Source organism: Aulonocara sp. 'chitande type north' Nkhata Bay, linkage group LG12 (genome assembly GCF_057382095.1).
Source record: "Aulonocara sp. 'chitande type north' Nkhata Bay isolate Kocher_YH1m ecotype deep benthic linkage group LG12, A_spYH_male_GT1.1, whole genome shotgun sequence".
Classification (NCBI taxonomy): Eukaryota; Metazoa; Chordata; class Actinopteri; order Cichliformes; family Cichlidae; genus Aulonocara; species Aulonocara sp. 'chitande type north' Nkhata Bay.
Window position 1 is genome coordinate 12,569,403 of NC_141355.1, and position 22,206 is coordinate 12,591,608.

The 22,206-nt window shown below is 39.2% G+C and overlaps 1 protein-coding gene across 1 annotated transcript in view; it reads right to left on the reverse strand.

Moving 5' to 3' along the window:
* LOC147317005 (voltage-dependent N-type calcium channel subunit alpha-1B-like) overlaps positions 1–22,206 on the reverse strand; it is a 337,402-nt gene that overhangs the window by 135,792 nt on the left and 179,404 nt on the right. The window contains exons 26-28 of the mRNA XM_086313576.1: positions 4,772–4,868; positions 694–854; positions 444–581 (exon numbers count right to left, since the gene is read on the reverse strand). Coding sequence (XP_086169702.1) covers positions 444–581; positions 694–854; positions 4,772–4,868 — 396 coding nt within the window. The remainder of the gene's footprint in view (positions 1–443; positions 582–693; positions 855–4,771; positions 4,869–22,206) is intronic.

Genomic DNA, 22,206 nt, shown 5'->3' on the forward strand with positions numbered 1-22,206 from the left:
ATTTTTTAATTACTTTTCTCAAAATTTTGAGTTAATAAGTCAAAATTTCGAGTAAATAACTCAAAATTTCAAGTTATGGATACTTTTTTTGTGTGGTGGAAAAGAGCTTCCATAATCTTTACCTTACAATATAAACCTTGAAGGGTTTGTTAGTGTCATTTGGTCCTGTATAAATAAAATTGAACTTTATGATGCTATGATCTTTTCTGATTAATGTATTGGGTTTTCTGCTTGTTGGCTTGAACATCATACCAGAGCCTTCTGAATATTTGGATGAACTTCTGTCTTGGTAAGTTTTTATTTTCAGTTTTATTTGCATTTTTAAATAGTTAGTTTTCTCATTGGAATCATGTAAGGCTACATTTATGAACAAGGAACTACATTCCTGGACAAGCCCTGTTTTTCATTGAATACATTTTAATAATCAGACTAGCTGTACTTACGTTGGCCAGCCCTCCCCGGTCGAGACAGTGAAGAGGGTCAAAAAAGCCCACAGCACATTGTCATAATGGAACTCATACTTTTTCCACTCTCTGGGCATGGCGGCCACCTCGTCTTTGTCATAATCTAGGAATTGTCCTCTGTAAGAAATAAAGCAAGTGGAGACAGGCACACAATAAGTAGCATTTGAAAGTTTAGTTACTTAAGCTCTGAAATATGAAGTGAGGCTGTGGGGATTTTTTTTAGACCAACTTGCAGTCTTTCTCCAGGCCTTTGGACTCATCAGTGCAATAAAAGAATTTCCCCTTGAAGAGCTGAACTGCGATGACGGCAAAGATAAACATGAAGAGGATGTAAACAATGAGGATGTTCAGCACATTCTTCAGAGAGTTAACCACACAGTCAAACACCGCCTGAGGACACAAACAGATTTTAAATTTTAAATGAAGAAGATTACACAAAATTTGTAAATACGATTTAATGCTGGTCGTTTTGTTACTATGCTGCTTTCTTAACTAGAGCTATCTACAAAATGACTACTAATTAACTGCTACAGTGCTCAGCATAAATGAGTACACCCCACTACGTTTGTCAGAAAACCTTTAGTTTCCTTTCTATGAGATACTACTACAAAATATTCCCACAAATGTGGGCCATTGATTGCAAACAAGATTTGTTTATTTGTGCACACAAAAAAGTGATTTTCCTAACAAATTCATTCAAGCCCATGTCGCAAAAATGAGTACACCCCAATTAGGAGAAAAGCCACGCTTAAGACTTCAAAATTCGAATTAACAGGCATTCAAGCACAGGTGAGTCTAATGATTCATTTAAGAGATGTCCAGCAGACAGGTGACTATAAAAGGACATTAATTAACAAAGAAAAGCCCTTCCTGGCAGGAATTGGACCCAAACGCAAACTCACTGGAGACAGGACTGAACTCAAAATGGCAGCTTGTATTGCTGAACACAAAAACTCTACAAAATCTAAACTGAGAAGACTCTATCAAAACACACAGGGAGCTACAAGTAGAAACACACAGTCATGAGGGACAACTCGACACTGACTCAGAGAAACACAGGGTTTAAATACACTGGGAAGTAACGAGGGGAATGAGACACAGAAGGAGGGCACAGTTGGGAGAAATCAGGACTGACGAGACAAGCAAAGCAGGATGCATTCACATAAGACACGGACCATCAAAGTAAAACAGGAAGTATCACACAGAGACGCGAACTTGACACAGTGGAGACAGCAACTAAGAAACACATAGACATAAACCATAAGGCAGAGGTCTAAGAAGACCAACCATGAGAACATAATGCAGAGTGACAGAAAACAAGAAAACTCAAACATGCAAAGACACACAATTACACAGAACAGAGGGGACACAGAGAGACATGAAGGGCAAGGGATCAAAACTAGAAGCCATAGAATAAATCACACACAAGTACAATAATACAAAAATCACAAAGAACTAAAAACGCTGGGTCAGGAGACCCAGGACCGTGACACTTCCCATTTCATGCTGTCAGCAATGGCTCCACATGGAAGAGAAATGTCACAAAATCTGAGAAAGGAAATAATTTCTTTACACAAAAAAGGTGAGGGCTACAATAAGATCAGAAAAGCTTTACATATCAGTCAAAGCACTGTAGCAAAAGTGATCCAAAAATTTAAAAAAGATGGAATTGCAACCATTGTACAGAGACGTCCAGGCTCTCCACGTAAGTTAACATCTTGACAGGAGCGTCTTCTGATGCGCACACTTCAGAGGAATGGCATGCATGGGTATCGTCCATGAAGAAAGCCTCTCCTAAAGTCCATGCACAAAAAAGCACGCCTAGAATTTGCTATGGCCCATGCTGAAAAAGATGAAGACTACTAGGACTCTATAATCTGGAGTGATGAGACAAAGATCACTGTTTTTGGAACTAATGGTTTCAAAACTGTATGGCGTGGTAAAGGTGAGGATTTCAAAAAGAAATGCATGGTGCCTATAGTGAAACATGGTGGTGGCAGTAGTGATGGGATTTCCGGCTCTTTTTAGAGAACCGGCTCTTTCGGTTCGGCTCACTAAAAAGAGCTAGCTCTTTCGGCTCCGAACCGGCTCTTCAGGTTGTTTTGTTGCTTTAATTAATTAATTATTAACAATAATATAAAATTATGCACAAAAGGAATTACTAATGTAAAATAAAAAAGTGGTTTTATTTATATATTTTTATATATAAATATATGCGGTGGCCCCTAGAGATGAAACATGTACAAACTCCAAAACACATTTCTAGCATGAACTGAACTTCCAAAACAGAGCTACCTAGATCACTTAAATTACACAATTGAAAGCATGTGTGTATTGTTTGTGTATTTATACACAAGCACTCATATATATTCAAATAATTTAAAAAAATGTTCATTTACCTGTTATTACCACACACCAAATCCGGTCGTTGGTACTTCCTGGCTTGTGTAGCCACTAGGTAACAAAAGCTCAACATTGCACCTAGCATCCTGGAGCACTTCTGTTGTCTTTTGTATGTGCTTTAGAGTTCATACCTGTTTTGAAGTTTGTACATGCTTTGCCTGTAGGGGCCACCGTAAATATACTTTTATTTATTCACTCCACAGAAAATGTAATAAATAAATCATATAATACAAAAATCAACTATTCACATTTCAACTTTTAACAATTTAAATTTTCAGCTTTTTCCTTTTACAAATTTAAAGTGAAACAACACAAAACACTGCAAACCACAACACAATTAAATATAAATTAAAATATGAAAACAAAAAGAACATGCATATTCTCTGTCATATGGACCTGCATGAATAAACTTTCTGAATCCTTTATCATCTGCAACTGAAAATAGTTGTGGATGATTACTATACCTTTCTAATGTGACGTTGTTGTCCCTGGCTCTTTCTCTTTCTCTCCCTCCCGGTCTGTTCCTGTGCTACTGAGTGTAACTACTGCCCCTCCCCCCTCATCCCAGCGTAAAGCACAAGGCTCGCATGCGGAGTGAAGCGGAAAAAAGAGAAAGAAAAAAACCCCCACAGTTCACGATAAGGAGCCGGCTCGCGTTGTTCACATCAAAGATCCGGCTCGTTCACATCAAAGATCCGGCTCTAAGAGCCATTTCGTTCGTGACCGACAGGTGGCAGTGTCCTTATGTGGGGCTGCATGAGTGCTACTGGTGTTGGGGAGCTGCATTTCATTGATGGTATCATGAACTTAATGTTGTGTACTGCTTTATAATGAAGGAGAAGATGCTGCCATCACTGCGTGCACTTGGTTGTTGTGCACTTTTCCAACACGACAATGATCCAAAACACACATCTAAAGCTACTGTTGCATTTCTGAAGAAGAACAGGGTGAAGGTGATAGACTGGTCAAGTATGTCTCCTAATCTGAACCCAATCGAACACCTGTGGGGTATTCTGAAGCAACAAGTTGAGCATCACTCTCCGTTCAGCATCCAGGCTCTAAAAGAGGTTATTCTCGAAGAATGGAAAAAGATAGATGTTGCAATATGTTGCCAACTTGTTCTTACCATGCCTAGAAGACTTGTGCTGTCCCTGAAAATCACAGTGGCAATACAAAATACCAGATGTAGTAGTTTTTGTTGCAGGGTGTATTCATTTTTGCTTCAACCAATTTGAGTAAAACTGAAGATTTTGTGATCTAAGTTATATTATTAACCTTATTTTCATGTTATGGAGTGTTGACTAAAACTCAGCTTTGTGAAAATTTGGGAAAGTGTTTTTTTGTTCATTGAGCTACTGATTAAATTTGTACTTTTTAAAGGGGGTGTACTCAAGTCCTAGAATTGAACCTCAAATTCAAATTTTATTTGTCACGTACACAGTCATACACAGTACGATATGCAGTGAAATGCTTAGACAACTGCTCGTGACCTAAAGAAAAAAAAAAAGAAAAGGCTATGAATAAGATAGGAAATAAATATGAAAAATTAAAAAGGGTAAATTTAACTAGGAAGGAATAAAATAAAATATAAAAAATTAAGGTTAAAAATGAAATAACGGTACAACACAAATTAGAATGAAGGGTAAATTTAACTGGGAAAAAATAAGATAAAATATATAAATTAAAGTTGAAAATAAAATAACTGTACAACAAAATACACAATACACAGTATAGAACTATATAAGAATGTATGAAGAAATATAAATATATATATACAATAACAGCAGCTGTACAAGTATTAACTGGAAATGAAGAATATAGTGACCAGTGTTGTGCAATCCACATTATTTAGTGTCTTGTGCAGTGCAAATATGCTTAAAGTGATTTAAGTGATGAAGTGAAACCTTGAGTTTTGGCAGGCGCTTGATGGTCTTCAGAGGCCTGAGAACTCGAAGAACCCTCAATGACTTGATAGTGCTGATGTCCTTGCCTTTGGTTCCCCTATGAACAGCAAATATGTTTAGACCACACAAAAATGTATCCACAAACAATATGCAGTTAATGTAATCTTTGTCAATATTACTAACAAAAGCCATATCTGAAATTAGACCGTATGTTGTAACAGGGTTTGATTGTGGTAGGATGTGAATGAGGTGTGTTTAGATCAGCTGGGTGACAGAGAGATGCAACAATAGCCTTTCTGGATATGAAGAAAACATTGAAATATTTTTATGAAAGTTTATTAAGCTCGATGCATGATGGTCAAGAAGTACAGATCAGCGTAGACCATAAACTATGTGGCGGTGTTGTACTGGGTGGGCATCTGTGATAACAGGGTGAATGCTCATACATTAGACTCAGAGTTGTCTGCAAATCAGAGTGCCTGAAGGGGATTGTGGAGCAGGAGGAGATGAAACTTAACAACCAGGGAAATCTGGCAACTAGCCCCCTGCATATTACCCTCAAACTTATTATGATTATACAGTTTTTAAAAAACTTTAAACTCCATAATTTAATAATCAATATTAACCCTTTAATATATAAAAAAAGAAACTGAACAGTTTTGATTCTTATATACTGAGACATGGGCTTATACATGAAGGTATGACTTCTAACAGACCACTGGATAATTTTTTTTTCACTGCAAGAGTCAGAGAACATTCAGTGCTTGATGACAAGATGAATATCAGTGCCATGCTTGTAAATGCAGTGCTGCAGTCAGGACACATTCCAAGAAAGTTGGTGAGCGTCTAATCGAAGAAACAAAGAGCCACTGTCCTGGCAAAGTAACATGACATATCTTAAAAGCTTCAACCACACTGGAAGTCACGTGGTCACCAGAGACCATAAAAAGTGAATGCCATTTGACAACTTTAAGTGACTACAGGCAAAATGACTGCTGAATACTAGCTACTTCAATGTCATTTATATAGCACTAAATCATAACAGCTCTTTATATTTTAAGGTAAAGACCCCTACAAAAATAGAGAGAATACTCAAACAATCAGACAACCCACTATGACCAAGCACTTGGAAAGCAAAATCTCCCTATTAACTGGAAGAAACCTCCAGCAGAACTAGGCTCAGGGAAGGTCAGCCAAGAGAGACAGGACAAAAAGTGTATGCAAAATTTGATGCAAAGTGTGAAAACACACAGAGTAAAAACAGGTGAAAAAGATGCAGCCAGTACATCATCATCATAAGCTTAATCTTAAAGATAGAGAGATCGTCTGTCTCCCAAATCAAAACTGGGGACTAGCTCTAGTGGGGCGATCGTGGCTCAAGAGTTAGGTGTTCGTCTTGAAATCGGAAGGTTGTCGGTTCGAGCCCGGCTCCGGCAGTCTCGGTTGTTGTGTCCTTGGGCAAGACACTTCACCTGTTGCCTACTGGTGGTGGGGTGGCTGTAGCTCAGGTGGTAGAGCAGGTCATCTACTGATCGGAAGGTTGGTGGTTCGATTAGTCTGCATGCCAAATATCCTTGGGCAAGATACTAACCCCAAATTGCTCTCCGATGCATCCATCGGAGTATGAATGTGTGTGAATGTTAGCTATTAGAAAAATGTGCTTGTGAATGGGTGAATGCACACGTTGTGTAAAGCGCTTTGAGTGCTCAGATGAGTAGAAAAGCGTTATATAAGAACCAGTCCATTTACCAGAGGGTGGCGCCAGTGTCCAGAGCGCCCCAGGGCGGCTGTGGCTACACTGTAACTTGCCATCACCAGTGTATGAAAGGGTGGATGATTGTGTATAGTGTAAAGCGCTTTGGGGTCCTTAGGACCAAGTAAAGCGCTATACAAATACAGACCATTTACCATTTACTCTAAAGAAGAGGGGCCTGAAAGCTGAAGACTGCCTACTATTCTATTTTTAAACACCTTAGAAACCACAATTAAAATCAAAATTTCATGATATGGTACTATGACGTCTTAAAGATGAGATGGGGCCTTGAGGCAAATGTTGTTGTGATTTAGAACTATATAAATAAAACTGATATGAAATTGAATTGAATTTTTCAAGACGTTGCATATGACAAGAAGAATTTTAAATTTATTCAAATCACTTTTATTGTCACATCACATGTGCTCGTACACTGGTACAGCACATGCGAGTATAATTCTTGTGTGCAAGCTTCACAAGCAACAGAGGTGTGCAAAACACAATAGCATAAGAACAAAGCAAAATATAAGAATAGGAATCTGAGAATTATAAGAATAAATATATGTACAAATATAAGAATGTATGCGCATTACTGAATAAGTATGTCAAATATGTATATATACATATTTATATATATATACATATTTATTTATATATATATATATATATATATATATATATATATATATATATATATATATATATATATATATATATTTATATACATATACATATACATATATACATATACATATATATATACACACATATACATATATACATATACATATATACACATATACATATACACACATATATATATACACATATACACATATATATATATACACATATACACATATATATATATACACATATACACATATACATATATACACATATACACATATACATATATATATATATATATATATATATATATATATATATATGAATACCCCCATGAATACCAGAGGCGCAAAACACCAGCTACTGGTAGACAGAACAGTCAGCCGAGACTGCAAGACCAGACTGACCAACCTGTGCACTGCCTGGATTGATTACAAGAAGGCCTATGACTCAATGCCCCACAGCTGGATACTGGAATGCCTAGAATTGTACAAGATCAACAGGACCCTAAGAGCCTTCATCAGGAACTCAATGGGGATGTGGCGTACAACACTAGAGGCCAACTCCAAGCCCATAGCACAAGTCACCATCAAGTGCGGGATCTACCAAGGAGATGCTCTGTCCCCACTGCTGTTCTGCATAGGCCTGAACCCCCTCAGTGAGATCATTAACAAGACTGGCTACGGATACCGACTACGGAACGGAGCAGTTGTCAGCCACCTCCTGTACATGGATGACATCAAGCTGTATGCCAAGAGTGAACGAGACATCGATTCACTGATCCACACTACCAGGCTATACAGCAATGACATTGGAATGTCGTTCGGACTGGAGAAGTGTAGTCGGATGGTAACAAAGAGAGGGAAGGTAGTCAGAACTGAGGGGATTGAACTACCAGAAGGCAACATTGCAGACATAGAGGACAGTTACAAGTACCTGGGGATCCCGCAGGCAAATGGGAACCATGAAGAGGCCGCTAGAAAGGCTGCAACCACCAAGTACCTGCAGAGGGTCAGGCAAGTCCTGAGGAGTCAGCTGAATGGTAAGAACAAGATCCGGGCCATCAACACGTACGCCCTGCCCGTGATCAGGTACCCTGCTGGGGTAATAGGCTGGCCAAAGGAGGAGATAGAAGCCACTGACGTAAAGACAAGAAAGCTCCTTACCATGCATGGAGGGTTTCACCCCAAGTCCAGCACCCTGAGGCTGTACGCTAAGCGGAAGGAAGGGGGCCGGGGACTGGTGAGTGTCAGCACCACAGTCCAGGATGAGACAAGGAACATCCAAGAATACATTGGGAAGATGGCCCCAACTGACCGAGTGCTCAGTGAATACCTCAGGCAGCAGAAACCCAAGAAAGAGGAGGGAGACGAGGAACCATCATGGAAGGACAGGCCCCTGCACGGTATGTACCACCGGCAGATAGAGGAGGTGGCTGATATCCAGAAATCCTACCAGTGGCTGGACAAAGCTGGACTGAAAGACAGCACAGATCCATAGAGGCTGGCGTCTATCACACCAGGCAAGACCCCAGGTGCAGGCTGTGTAAAGATGCCCCAGAGACAATCCAGCACATAACAGCAGGGTGCAAGATGCTAGCAGGCAAGGCATACATGGAACGCCATAACCAAGTGGCCGGCATAGTGTACAGGAACATCTGTGCTGAGTATAACCTGGAAGTCCCGAGGTCAAAATGGGAGATGCCCCCAAGGGTGGTGGAGAATGACCGAGCTAAGATCCTGTGGGACTTCCAGATACAGACGGACAAAATGGTCGTGGCTAACCAACCGGACATAGTGGTGGTAGACAAACAGAAGAAGACGGCCGTAGTGATCGATGTAGCGGTTCCGAATGACAGCAATATCAGGAAGAAGGAACACGAGAAGCTGGAGAAATACCAAGGGCTCAGAGAAGAGCTCGAGAGGATGTGGAGGGTGAAGGTAACGGTGGTCCCCGTGGTAATCGGAGCACTAGGTGCGGTGACTCCCAAGCTAGGCGAGTGGCTCCAGCAGATCCCGGGAATAACATCGGAGATCTCTGTCCAGAAGAGCGCAGTCCTGGGAACAGCTAAGATACTGCGCAGGACCCTCAAGCTCCCAGGCCTCTGGTAGAGGACCCGAGCTTGAAGGATAAACCGCCTGCAGGGGCGTGCTGGGTGTTTTTTTATATACACTCAACAAAAATATAAACGCAACACTTTTGTTACTGCTCCCATTCCCCATGGGATGGACTTAGAGACCTAAAATTCATTCCAGATACACAATATAACCATCCCTCCCAAACAGTGGTCACAAATCAGTCCAAATGTGTGGTAGTGGGCACATCTGCTATATTGAGATAATCCATCCCACCTCACAGGTGTGCCACATCAGGATGCTGATCTGACATCATGAGTAGTGCACAGGTGTACCTCAGACTGCCCACAACAAAAGGCCACCCTGGAATGTGCAGTTTTGTCTCACAGCAAAATGCCACAGATGCCACAAGCAATGAGGGAGCGTGCAATTGGCATGCTGACAGCAGGAATGTCAACCAGATCTGTCGCCCGTGCATTGAATGTTCATTTCTCAACCATAAGCCGTCTCCACAGGCGTTTCAGAGAATATGGCAGCACATCCAACCGGCCTCACAACCGCAGACCTCGTGTAACCACACCAGCCCAGGACCTCCACATCCAGCAGGTTCACCTCCAAGATCGTCTGAGACCAGCCACCCAGACAGCTGCTGGAACAATTGGTTTGCACAACCAAACAATTTCTGCACAAACTGTCAGAAACCGTCTCAGGGACGCTCAACTGCATGCCCGTCGTCCTCATCGGGGTCTTGACCTGACTCCAGCTCGTCGCCGTAACAGACTTGTGTGGGCAAATGCTCACATTCGATGGCGTCTGGCACGTTGGAGAGGTGTGCGCTTCACGGATGAATCATGGTTCACATTGTTCAGGGCAGATGGCAGCTGAGAATGTCCCAGTTCTTGCATGCCCAGCATACTCACCGGACATGTCACCCATTGAACATGTTCGGGATGTGCTTGACCGGCGTATACGACAGCGTGTACCAGTTCCCACGAATATCCAACAACCTCGCACAGCCATTGAAGTGGAGTGGACCAACATTCCACAGGCCACAATTGACAATCTGATAGACTCCATGCGACGATGTGTTGCACTGCATGAGGCAAATGGTGGTCACACCAGATACTGACCGGTTCTGGGTCCCCAGACCCCCAATAGAACAAAAAACTGTAAACTTCCAGGGTGGCCTTTTGTTGTGGGCAGTCTGAGGTACACCTGTGCACTACTCATGGTGTCAGATCAGCATCCTGATGTGGCACACCTGTGAGGTGGGATGGATTATCTCAATATAGCAGATGTGCCCACTACCACACATTTGGACTGATTTGTGACCACTGTTTGGGAGGGATGGTTATATTGTGTATCTGGAATGAATTTTAGGTCTCTAAGTCCATCCCATGGGGAATGGGAGCAAAAACAAAAGTGTTGCGTTTATATTTTTGTTCAGTGTATATATATATATATATATATATATATATATATATATATATATATATATATATATATATATATATGTGTGTGTGTGTGTGTGTGTGTGTGTGTGTGTGTGTGTGCATGTGTGTGTGTATAAATATATAAAATTACGTAAAATAAACTACTCAGAGGTTTAACAGAGAGCCAATGAAGAGCAGCTAATATGGAATAAATATACTCTCTCTTTCTAGTACCTGTCAGTACTTCTGTTGTAGGATTTTGGATTAAGTGGATTAACTTTCAGGATGATTTTCGAACAACCTGATTGTAAATTAGAATAGTCCATCCTAAAAGTAATAAATGCATAAACTAGTTTTTCAGTATCATTCTGAGACAGGGTGTTCCTAATTTTAGAACTATTGAACAAATGCAAGAAAGCAGCCCAGCACATTTGTTTAATTTGTTCACTGAAAGACCAATGTCAAAATGACTTCAAGATTCCTCAAAGTGTTACTGGCCAAGACAGAGTAAGCACCTGGTTAGATACCATGTTTCTAAGATTTTTAGGGCTGAGTACAGTACCCCCTGTTTTATCTGAATTTAGAAGCAGGAAATTATAAGTCATCCAGGTTTTTTTTTGTCTTTAAGAGCTTCCTGCAGTAATTGGTGTGTTATCTAGCTTCATGTATAGATAAAGATAAATTCAGTCCACTGTCAGAAGAAGACCATAAGAAATTATACCTACATCATACTCCAATCGCTGTAATAAAATATTATGTTCAACAGTATCAAATGCTCTACTAAGCTCTAGTAGGATAAGTACAGAGGGAAGCCCACTATACACTCCTCAAATCAGAGCCAGACATTTGAAACACCCGGGGCTTAGCCCTAAAGGGTAGTATGCATGTGGGATTTTTTTTTTTTTTTTTTTTTTAGGGGGGGGGGGGGGTGCTTTTAATTAAGCAGCAAGGCAGAACATAATCAGGGCTGTATCAAGACACAAGGACTAAACCCCAATTCAACCAGACCCAGAACTGATCCGGAATTAAAACAGGACTGCAACAGTTCAAAATCAGGACTGCTTAGGACTTAACCAAGACAGAACCAGAATCAAAACTAGATGATAGTAGCACTAAAAATCATCATAGACCTGCACTACACTTATTTTTTTTATTTCTACCAAAGTACAGATTCAGAAAAGTTCATATAATTATTTAGCCTTGTTGTGCAAACAAGCCTGCATAACTTAATAAATATATAACTTGAAAAATAACAAACCTAAAAAGAAACACTAGGTACGGGATAAAAGAGTACCTATGATACGGTGATTCTTTTGTAAACAACCATTTGACTAACGTGTGTCTCACCTGCTCTTGTTCCATCTCTGTTCTGTCCTCATTCTCCTCTCTATCCCTCTCTGTTCCTCTCTCTCCCTCTTTGTGCTGACAATCATCAAATATACAGTTGAAACCAGATATTTACGTACTCTTCAGATGAAAACACAAACACTTTTTTAATTGTAACATCAAATCAGACTAAATGTTTATTTTTTTTAGATTAATAAATATAAAAAACATATTTGTTAACTTTAAGAGTAAAGAGAGAAACTATCTGCATTTCTTAATTGCAAATGGCACCAAATTGTATTCAAAATTGAGCCACACTTATGGAGCTCCACAATTCGTTTCCTGGTGTTTTGGTTGACATTTCTTGATTTTCCCATTTCAAAGAAACAGGCTCTGTGTTTTGCCTTATATGCATCCACAGGTGTGCCGCCAATTTACTCACATGGACTCTACTAACCTCTCAGAAGCTTCTTCAGCTCAGAATGGAATCGTCTGGAGTTTTCTTATTAATTAACAATAAACTTAGTTTACATGTACTCCTAAATTTGATGAAAGTGATAAAAAAATAGAAAGCTCTGTCTCTCTTTATTCTGACATTTAACTAATTCAAAAGATATTTCAATATTTATTTATCCAAAACAAAACAAGTTTACTCTAAATTGATGTTGTACAGTAAAAAAATGTTCTTCTGTTTTTTCTTTTCTCATTGAAAGAAGCCCCTTACGTCCATTCTTGTGTATCAGTACATTACTGAAACCGATTTATTTAGCCGTGGAGGGTAACAACTGAAAATATGAAATAGACACACATGTAAGCTAAGACTCTCTAAAGAAACAGCATTGTTGTTGTTCAGCTTTTCATTTCGCTATTTGTTAATTCAATTGAAGAGGAAGTAATGTAATATGGGTCAAGTGATCAGTTTGATATCAATCTTTCATGATACACCGTCATATTTACATTATTTGTACAGTACGAATGATTTGCTTTGGTACCTGGTCGAACTTCACTTCTCCTCTGTCTGTCTGGCTCTGTTTCTCCAACAGCGCACTCGCAGGCTGCAGCTGCCCCGCCCCGCTTAGTGCCTGAGCTCGGATCATACCAATATTAGGGGGGATTTACGCACAGTTGTAAATTCCCACAGTGTGCACTATGTGCTTCGAATATTGTGTGTAGTTTTTTGTTTTATACAGTTGTCAGCCAGGCATCTAACTATGAAAAAATTACACTCCAAAAGACCCCGGGCTTCTGAAAAAACAACCCGGGCTTAAGCCAACCCCCCCCGCTCCGCCACTGCTGCACTGCACAGCATGCACTATGGCACACCTGTGAGGTTTAATTCCATCATCTACCTTCTTCCACTCGGATATATTTTTCGTAAATATAATATTCAGTTCCACTGCTACGCCGATGACACCCAGCTCTATCTCTCTACCAAACCTGACTCTACTCTTCCTCCACCCTCCCTTATCCTCTGTCTAGCTGAACTCAATTCTTGGTTCTCCTCCAACTTTCTTAAACTCAACAGCAATAAATCGGAACTTCTTCTGGTTGGCACCAAACGACTGCTATCCAGAATTAACAATTTCTCTCTCACCATCAATAACTCACTGGTCCCTATCTCTCCTTCTGTGAAAAGCTTGGGTGTCATTCTCGATAGCACATTATCCTTTAACTCGCATATCAATAATATTACACGTGCAGCATATTTCCAACTCCGTAACATTAATCGCCTCCGCCCCTTCCTCACACCTTACGCCACTGCCATTCTCATCCATAATCTTGTTATCTCTAGAATTGACTACTGCAACTCATTATTATTTGGCCTCACACAAAAATCTATCAACAAGCTCCAACGTGTCCAGAACTCTGCTGCCCGTATTATTACTAGGACTTCTTCTACCCACCACATCTCCCCAATCCTGAAGCAACTTCACTGGCTCCCGGTCAAATTTCGCATCCATTTTAAAATAATTCTGTATACGTTCAAGGCTATTCACTCTCTCTCTCCACCGTACCTCTCTGACTTATTACAGATGAAGCTCCCATCCCGCTGCCTCAGATCTTCATCTTCTCTTTCTCTCTCTGTTCCCTCTGCTCGTCTGATCACAATGGGAGGGAGGGCCTTTAGTTGCTCTGCCCCTCGACTTTGGAATTCCCTACCCCCGGACCTCAGAAATATTAGCTCATTCTCTCTTTTTAAGTCCACCCTTAAAACTCATTTGTTTAAAATTGCCTATTCTTAAATTTCTGTATGTTTTAACTTTTATCTTCTATTCTTATCATTGTGTATATTTCCAGTTTTTATCTGTTGTACAGTGTCCTTGGGTGCTTTGAAAGGCGCTATTTAAATAAAATGTATTATTATTATTATTATTATTATTATTATTATTATTATGTTGTTTAGTTTGTGTTTGGGAGTTGTGTCCTTGGGATGAACCAGTTTTTGTAGTGGCTGGGTTTGACATGCACTGGGATGTCGTGCTTGGAGAAGATTCTCCCTGAGTTTCTCTGATAAACCTGCGACATAAAGGATGACAATGTTGATGTCTGACCATTGTTACTGTGCATCGTTATTGATCTGATGATAGCCCAGTTGGGATAACCGCATTTTTTAAGAGCTTTCTTTACATATGTGTGTTCCTTTTCTTTCCTTTCTGGCTTTGAGTAATCAAGATTCTGCAACACCATCAGAAAACATTTCCTCTATGTTTGTGTTCCAGAGTGTGGTGGGAGTCAAAGGTACTGGTCTGCATGCACGGGCTTACGATAAACTAAAATAAAATAAATAGACTTATTAAAAGAGCCAACAGTGTACACAACATTGTGTTAATGTCTGCCAGGCATGCATTAACCCAAGTCAGCTGACCAATGTGAAGCACATTAAAGCAGTCAATTAACCACAGCACATCAGCTGATCACACTGTTTAAAACTGCTACTACCCAGCTCATTAATTAACTGATTTTCTTCTACATATCTCATTGTCAAATCTCAAACTGGGCATTTGAGCTGCTGTAACCTGCATACAGTTGCTGTTACAGAATTCCCAGTACCCCCTACAATTGCTACACTTGTGTAACTCACTGAATATCATCAGTCATGTTTTGTCACTTATCCCCACTCTGTGCTTATTTCTGCTCTCTACCACCTGCTTTCCCATATACATATATATGAGCATGTAGGAGTTAGCTCGTGCTAACTCATGTTAGCAGTTACTGTATTAGCAGTGGAGCTGGCAAAGAATCAACTAAGGGATAACTGCATCTATGCAAGCATTCAACTTGAGGTGACACTAAGGCAAAACACATGTGTAGCATTCTTTCATTTCATGGAGATATGTCACGGTCATTTAGCAAAATACTCATCTGATGCTGAAAAAACAGTCTATGCGTTTATCAGCTTTGGGCTGACAGGGACTAGTACTGACAGGGACTAGAAAGAGAAAGAGTATTTCTCCCATACTGGCTTCTTCATTGGCTCCCTGTTAAATCCAGCAACTGAATTTAAAATCCTGCTCTTCACATACAAAGTCTTAAATAATCAGGTCTTATAAGTGACCTTCTAGTGCCATATCACCTCATTAGAGAACTTCGCTGTCAGACTGTGGGCTTATTTGTGTTTTCCCATGATGCATTGAATGTCACCCTTTTCACTTATACTATGTGTTTATACAATTCTCTGTTCTCAATTTAATTATTAGTTATTATTAATCTCTGGCTCTGTACCACAGCGTGTCTTTGTCCTGTTTTCCTCCCCTCACCCCCAATTGGTCATGGCAGATGGCTGTCCCTCCCTAAGCCTGGCCTTGCCGGAGGTTTCTTCATGTTAAAAGGGAGGTTTTCCTTTCTACTGTTGCCAAAGCACTTGCTCATACCGGGTCATATGATTGTTGGGATTTTCTCTATGTTCTTTTTATCATTGTAGGGTCTTTGCCTTACAATATAAAGTGCCTTTAGGCAATTGTAGTTGTGATTTCATGCTATGTAAATAAAATTTAATTGAAATTTTCATACTGTTTCTATTCCTTCTCTGCGCAGAAGTCCATTTTGAATTAGCTTCTTTGAATCCGCTACTGACAGTTTTATCCAAATGAAATTCAAATGTGAGAACATTATCAATTCATTTACAACTAAACCATTCACAGGTTTTCTATTTTGTTCCCAGGTTGAAATGGGGAAAAAAAATCAACACGTGAGCCTTAAACTATGTTTTCTATATTCATGATTTTTTTTTAAATAAAATTACGTTATCCCTACAACTGCATACACACTGGAAGTGATTCACAGTGACGTGGCAACCAGGAAAGTAAAGGAAAATCTACAACTTCAAGTGACTATGGATGAAATAACTGCTGGCAATGCGAAGTGTGTGGGACCCAAGATAAATGTTTCTCAACTTCCAGGTGAGTCAACCAGTAAGAGTGAAAAATAAATGTTTGACATATGACCAGGTAGTAATATCTTCCACAGGATAACTAAGCACCTGGAGCCTGGAATGTATGCAAACAACAAGCCATCAGCTTCAAAGCAATGTGCGATAAACAAATTATTTCCAATCTATAGGCACCTTAGTTGGGTTATTTGGGACTTAATTGATGTTATGGGATTGAAATACAAGAAAATACAACAATGAAAAATGTCTGTACAGCTAATTGAAATGTAGTTAAGGGTTTTGGTAAGTACAGGCAGGTTTTAGTTGATGGCACTCAGACACATTACTGTTATGTTTAAAAAGACATTTGTTTCACTGAAGCATGAGTTTAATAATTTATACATGAAGCTGATCTAAGCATAAAAAGAATGGTGGTTAAAAGGGTGTATTAGGATGAGGTATAAGGTAAAATGGGGTGGAGTAGGATGCAAGTGGATTGGGGTTGCATGGGGGGTTCCCCACCTGGTCACACCTTGTTGCAATCTACTTGGGGGAGAACAGTGGTAAAACAGGGTACAAAACATTTATGGATGCTTCACATACATAAACAAAATAAGGCATATGTTTGCATCAACTGACAACAGCATAGTTTCAGAAAGAAAGAAAGAAAAAAAAATGTAACAATAGATTTTTTTGTTTGGTAGCAGTTGATAAACTATTTCATTGACAGCACATAGTGAAAACAAGAGTGAAATCGTAGGTATGATTGCGTTCTAAGTGCTATTTCTAGAGGTAGCCTTTCACTGAAGTAATACACAAATAGTAACTGTCGTATTAAAACAGGCAGCTGCTATGTCCTTGTCTGTAATATACACACAACAACTACTGAGTCTCAACCAAAATATCAAATGAAGAGATCAAATAAGAAAAACAATGGCCTTTTAGGAAATTGTCTATATAATAATAACGGCATTTAGAATAAAACTAATTAAAGAAATGTTACATGAGTCCTAAAAACTGGGTTATCACTTGCATCTGAATCCAACATTACAAACCAGTATTGCAGTTTGCTTCATCATGTTTAATGATGCAGTCTGAGTAGTTCAAGAAGGTCAAGTCACAGATTCAAAGATTTGGCCTTGGATTCAGGTTTGTTGTCCATGCGACAAGCACTTGATCAAATGAATGGTAGGCAGTTCAAGATTCATGCATGATGAGAGAATGACAGCTGACAGTCAAACAAGGCTTGGTATAAGATAGCGACAATACGGCAAAGACTGAGCAAAAACCATCCGCAAATTACTTGTTTTGATTTGACTAAACCTGCTGCAGAAACAAAAGGAACTCAATTCATAAAGACAATTTAGAATCACATCTACAGAGATATCAAGTATTTGATATTCTGTAAATGGATCAAACATGAAATAAAATGCAAGAAAAAAAAGAAAATATGACCATAAAATAAGAAAACTGGAATTAAAATTCATCCTGCTTGTCTTAAAACGGTGGCTTTCTGCATTAACAGCATTTGATCAAATGGAGAGCTTTTTACTTGTTGGTAATTATCTAATTAAACTAATTAAATTAACACACATTAGCTCCTTTATGTTGATAAAATAGACTCAATTTGACTTTAAAGTATTTCAAGCATAAAATTATGCAGTGTGTTTTTCTTTAAATCATTCAAAAGGCTTGTAAACAAACGTGATACAATATTTCTTTTAAAGCTGTCGTAGTGATCTGCAAAATTGGAAACAATATTGCTCTTGTATTGCAGTGTAGAGCTATAGGTAACTAGGTATAGGTAAGTCTCATGTGTGAGAAACTAGTCAGATTAGGTTATACGTGATTTTATTTGTATGCTGAGCTTACTTTATAATTACTGAATCCTTTCACATTACATAATAAAGAGCTTTTGAATTTGGACTGGCTGATATTCATCTAAAAAACCTACATTTAGCATTTTTTGTTGATATCAGCTGGTATTATCTCAGTTCTCTTTCTCCACAAATCCAGTAAATATATCTAATATAGTATAAACTTAGTAGTAGCATCCACATCTACGCAGTACATGAGCCAGTTATAAAAGTAAAAAATAGTAAAAATTAATTAAAAAACAGATTTTCAATTATCTTTCAGTTTATGAGCTATCGAAAGTAATTAAATTCACTGTGATAGAAGGTAAAGCTTATATGTCCTCTCCATCTTGGTTGTCTATTACCTATTCTGGGAGAGGTCTCTTCTCTTCTCAAGTTTGTGTAAGTTTTTTCTTATCTGTCCTCCTATCCCGTCTATTTCACTGTTTCTATTATTTTTACTTCATATTTAAAAAAAAAAAACACCCCCCCCCCCCAGAAAAGAATAGAATAAGTAGCTGTTTCCACAGCTAGTTTCATAAAGTTTAATTTATTTTCTACTGAAGCCAGTGATGCTCATTAGTCACTGAAAACATTAAACATTAATTTAACTAGTATTACTTTCTGAGCACAGGTCTGGAACAAATCATCCACAATGATGATGATTTAGACAGATGTCTGTCAAGGAACATAATGTACACTGTTGTGCAAAAGTCTTGAACCACACCTCACTTCTTTATGTTTTGCTTCCATGGATCCAGATTTTCTTGTAATGTTTTTAAAATGGTCTTCAGCAATAGTTTTCCAGATTTTCTGAAGGTCTTTTTTTAAGTTTTTTGTTTTCTTGGAAAGTTAGCTGCATTTTCTCCAATTTTCAGAAAAAAAACACCAACAATGACACAGTTAGGCAAAAATAAATATTATATTATCTAAATATTATTATATATTTTCACCAACAGGGTGATTCCCAAAGAGCATTGGCAACAACCTGGACACAGGACCTGAGAGATACAGCTGGCCATTCAGTTCATCCATTTACAGTTCACCAAATACTCCTAAGGAAGGAAATGCTAAATTACACAAGAACTAGACTGAATGTCCTATGGAATGATGAATTCACATGTCTATAGCCAACTGTAAAACATGTTGGAGGCTCTGTTGTGAGTTGAGTCTGCATTTCAGCCAGAGTTTTCATTATGATAATGATCCAAACCACACTGCCAGCGCAGTAAAAGTATACCTGACAGAAAAACACTAAATGGATTATCAGCTACAGCTTAGCCTTGATCTGAACATTATTTAAGCAACATGGGATCATCTGAACAGAGAATGGAACAAAAGGCAGTCAAAATCCAAAGAGGAGGGTTTTTTTTAAAATGTCCTTTAGGAAGCCTGTAGAACTATTCCTGAAAACTACAGAGAAATTAAAAGAAAGCTTGCCTAAGATGGTTAAGTGCCTCTTGACAATAAATAAAGATGTTAATACAAAAATATTGGCTTTTTGTACAAACATCATTTTTGCCTTATACACCGTATTTATATATTTATAAGTATACTGATAAGTGGGATGCAAAAGTTTGTTAATAGTCATTACTTGCCGGTATAAATCTTTGGTTGTTACAATAAAAAATGTCAGTTAAATATATCATATAGGAGACACACACAGTGTTATTTGAGAAGTAAAATGAAGTTTATTGGATTTACAGAAAGTGTGCAATAATTGTTTAAACAAAATCAGGCAGGTGCATAAATTTGGGCACCACAAAAAAAATAAAATAAAATAAAATCAATATTTAGTAGATCTGCCTTTTGCAGAAATTACAGCCTTTAAACGCTTCCTGTAGGTTCCAATGAGAGTCTGGATTGTGGTTGAAGGTGTTTTGGACCATTCCTCTTTACAAAACATCTCTAGTTCATTCAGGTTTGATGGCTTCTGAGCATGGACAGCTCTCTTTAACTCACACCACAGATTTTCAAAAATATTCAGGTCTGGGGACTGAGATGGCCATTCCAGAACGTTGTACTTGTTCCTCTGCATGAATGCCTTAGTGGATTTTGAGCAGTGTTTCAGGTTGTTGTCTTATTGAAAGATCCAGCCCCGGCACAGCTTCAGCTTTGTCACCGATTTCTGGACATTGATCTCCAGAATCTGCTGATACTGAGTGGAATCCATGTGTCCCTCAACTTTGACAAGATTCCCAGTCCCTGCACTGGCCACACCACCATATTTTACTGTAGGTAGCAGGTGGTTTTTATTTTGGAATGCTGTGTTCTTTTTCCTCCATGCATAACGCCCCTTGTTATGCCCAAATAACTCAATTTTAGTTTCATCAGTCCACAGCACCTTATGCCAGAATGAAGCTGGTTTAGCATACCTCAAGCGGCTCTGTTTGTGCTGTGGGTGGAGAAAAGGCTTCCTCTGCACCACTCTCGCATACAGCAACTCCTTGTGTAAAGTGCGCCGAATGGTTGAACAATGCACGGTGACCCCATCTCCTGCAAGATGATGTTGTAGGCCTTTGGTGCTGATCTGTGGGTTAACTCTGACTGTTCTCACCATTCGTCGCTTCTGTCTATCTGAGATTTTTCTTGGTCTGCCACTTCGAGCCTTAACTTGAACTGAGCCTTTGGTCTTCCATTTTCTCAATATGTTCCTAACTGTGGAAACAGACAGCTTAAAGCTCTGAGAAAGCTTTCTGTATCCTTCCCCTAAACCAGACCTTCCCAAAGTGTGGCGCCCGCCCCCTAGGGGGCGCGCAGAGCCATGGCAGGGGGAGGGCGCGGGATGACAAGGGGGGGAAAAAAACAAAACGCTTGGACACTGCGAGCACGGGGCGCCTACAGAAACGCAAAGCAGGAGATGAAGCATAGCTGAATATGTTTCCAAACCAACTTCATTCTAAGCCAAAGACTAGAAAATATGGTGAAGCATATCTTCCCTTTGGTTTCACCTGCACAAGTGCCGAGGTAGGTCTCCCCTGCAGAATTGGTTTTCCCTTCGTCGGGAGCAGCGCTGGGCTGTTTAAATCACGGTCAAACAGTATCTCACATTCTTGATTTTTAGTTCACAAACACTTCTTGTATTGACTAACTACTCCTGACATTTTGGAGATATACATACTATACTATACTTTATACAGTAAAGTTACAGTGGGATACAAATAATATCAGGCAGATCCTGCCACGATTTGTTCCCTCGGTTCAAATCACGGACAAACAGTATCCCACAGCTGTTTATGTTTTTAAACCTATTTTGCACAGAGAGGCATCTTTTGAAAAATGCATTGATAGCAATGTTGAATATTATTACACAGGAGAAAAAAAAACAACTACACATAAAATAATCACACCGTGACGCCTCTGCCTTTGTAAATGGAGGGACAGTAACTGCGTGTGTATGTAAGCGTGTAAAACCTGCAGACAGTAAGATTAACAGTATTTTGTCTCTATCTGCCATTCTGCAATTCATCTTCAATCTCCGTTTTCGGTGATTCCCAACGTCGTTTACGTGTGGACGAAACAGCTGCGTTTTCAAAAATACTCGTGTAGGTGCGGATGTAGCGTAAAAGAGTTAGTAGTTTATTTTCTTACTACCTGCAATTTATCGCAGATTACTTGTATTTGCTTAATTGTTTACTAAATGTTTGAGGTGTGAAAGAAACCGCAATGGAGCAAAATATGGGTGTGTGTGGTTGGAGGATGTGTGCGTGTGTGTGCGTGTACTCTTCAGAGAACATTAAAAGAGGAGGGAAACTTACAATTGACCCCCTTAAATACTCTTTCTCATTATTGGATTCACCTGTGTATGTAGGTCAGGGGTCACTGAGCTTACCAAGCCAATTTGAGTTCCAATAAATAGTTCTAAAGGTTTTGGAATCAATAAAATGACAACAGTGCCCAAATTTATGCACCTGCCTGATTTTGTTTAAACAATTATCGCACACTTTCTGTAAATCTAATAAACTTTATCTCACTCCTCAAATATCACTGTGT